At 35.0% G+C, this 2,618-nt stretch overlaps 1 protein-coding gene across 1 annotated transcript; it reads left to right on the forward strand.

The window, feature by feature from the left end:
* Positions 1-809: 809 nt before the first annotated feature.
* LOC128896539 (E3 ubiquitin-protein ligase AMFR-like) lies at positions 810-2,283 on the forward strand (the record flags this gene model as incomplete). The annotated part of the gene is made up of 4 exons (XM_054159904.1): positions 810-842; positions 1,147-1,302; positions 1,446-1,768; positions 1,896-2,283. Coding segments are annotated over exons 1-4 (885 nt in total), but the record flags the coding sequence as incomplete, so codon positions are not given.
* Positions 2,284-2,618: the final 335 nt, after the last annotated feature.

Consider the following 2,618-nt stretch of genomic DNA (forward strand, 5'->3'; position numbering starts at 1 on the left):
ATTATAAATTTCAAGCGTGATTATTTTCAAGTTGATATGCTTCTTGGATATCAAGAATATTGATTATTAAATAGGATTCATTAAATATATCTTTTGTTTTGCCAAAACTATTTACTATTTCTGTAATCTAAAGTACAAATTCACTATGCTCAACAAAAAATTCGTCTGATATGAGAAACAAATGGAAAAGAAAAGCACATCTGTGCTAACTGATTCATTTTCGTTGGAAGTAGAAGTCCTTTGTATAAAAACAAAGTATCTCGCGAGTCCGTTATGTAATAAATTCGTGTGAATCCCGTTAGTATAATCGAATAGAGGTAACTGGGTTATACCTCTTCGAACTATGTGACGTACTGTATACAGGGTGTCCCAAAAATGTTGTAACACCTTGAAAGGGTTGGTTCGGGAGGTGATTCGAAACAACTTTTTCCTTAGCGAAAATGTTATCCGAGGCTTCGTTGAAGAGATATTAATGGAAAACGTCGACCAATCAGAGCGCGCGGATACCGGTGGACTGGCCGCGGTAGCGAAGGCTACGAGCTAAGCGACCGCGCTTGTACGCGAACAAGTGACTCAACATGCATCGAAGGTCAGTGTTTTCCTCAACGAGCCTCGGACAACATTTTCGCTAAGGTAAAAGTTGTTTCAAATCACCTCCCCAACCACTCCTTTCAAGGTGTTACAACATTTTTGGGATACCCTGTATATATATACAGAATCTTATTCTATAAATCAAGAATATTTATATATATCATTCTTCCTACTCGACAACTAGTCATATACAATGGCATGCGCAGAATATAATTCTGGGAAGGATTAGCATAATGGAATTTTTTAAAAAGGTTACAAACAACTTGAACTCTTCTTGTTTTCACAAGTTCGTTTAGCATTTTCTCTGAAAGAATTTAAATACTTTTATGAATATGTAATTGAACCACTAAAATTGAGAATAGTCTAAATCAGTTTTATCTGAACTTCGAAAATTAATGTCTTATATTTAAACTATTCTGTATAAGAAATACACAAGTAAGATACATTTAAGTAAATAATATTTTTACTATTTTTGAATTGTGCAAAAAGAATTGTGTAGCACTAATACTTATTATAATATATTATATTTGTACTGACTCTATTATTATTTTTTAGTTATCGTTTTCACCAACAACACCAGGTTGGAGTCATGCAAGACTTCTTGGACTTCTTGGTGCAATTTTGGCATTATCCTCTTTCATGCTGCTACTTTGCACAGCTGCAGCCTTTTTCTTCGTTTCATTCAACACATTTGTCTTTACTGCAGCTGAGGTAATATCAATTTTGTTTGTTCATTTATTCCCTAATACATGTATAAATTTTTTGTTTGTAAGAATAAAAACCTATATGTATATAATTAAACTAAAAAGTATAATAGAAAGGAGCAATGATCATTCTAATTTTTTTGTTAACAGTGCATTCTGTTAGGTGTCAGAACAATTCATGTGATGGTGCGTTACATTATTCACCTATATGACACACGGGGAGCTGGAACACCCTCACAGCGTTCCTGGGACAAGAGAGGTCCTTTAACCTATTATACAGATCTATCGGCCGAGCTAATAGTGTTAGCTGTGGATTTCCTCCATCATATCCACATGCTACTTTGGAGTAACATCTTGTTGAGCATGGCCTCCCTTGTAATCTGTATGCAGCTTAGGTACCTCTTCTACGAAATACAGCGCAAAATTACAAAACACAGAAACTATCTTGCTGTATTGAATCATATGGAACAGAAGTAAGCATACCTTTTCATTATTTTTGTATTACACAAAGTTATAAATGAATGATTAAACTCGCATTTCTTTGATTTATTTCAATAATGATAAACAATTTTAAACAATCTGTTTCGATATTTCTTTTAGTTATCCAATGGCAACACAGGAAGAACTAGCAGAAAATTCAGACAATTGTGCTATTTGTTGGGAGAAAATGGAAACTGCACGAAAGCTACCTTGTGCTCATCTCTTTCATAATTCTTGTTTGCAATCTTGGTTAGAGCAGGACACATCTTGCCCAACCTGTAGACTTGCTTTAAGTATGCAACCTAATCACCGTGAAAACACGCAAGAATTACCAGCTGAGCCACAAACACCGGCAAGACGGAACGAAAATCATTTCTTTCATTTCGATGGCTCAAGATATGTTTCCTGGTTACCAAGCTTCTCTGTCGAAGTCTCTCATAATAGATTGCGTGGAAATATTTCTACCATTGCGCATAACAACTCCCAAATGGATGCTATGATACGACAGGTACGTTGTTTCATTTTAAATTTATTTAAATATTGAGGTTTATTAAAAAAATGATTTAGTATGGAAAAAATACAGCATTTTTTTCACTCTATCACAGTAGTAGTCGTTAAACTTTGTTCTCTTTGTTTCTGAACATATACTAGAAATACATAACAAGAAATTCATAAACTACACAACTACCAACAATTAGCAGGACACTTTTTCAAACCATCGTAACTATGGGAGTTTTCAACCGATTGAAATGAAACTGCGTGAGGAGTACTTTTGAAGTGTCCCCTAGGCGTGTGTAAAGTTGCATTGGCGAGGGTTGACGCGAAGGGGTTAATTCACCCCCC

This window comes from Hylaeus anthracinus, unplaced genomic scaffold (genome assembly GCF_026225885.1).
Source record: "Hylaeus anthracinus isolate JK02 unplaced genomic scaffold, UHH_iyHylAnth1.0_haploid 11373, whole genome shotgun sequence".
NCBI classification, from domain to species: Eukaryota; Metazoa; Arthropoda; class Insecta; order Hymenoptera; family Colletidae; genus Hylaeus; species Hylaeus anthracinus.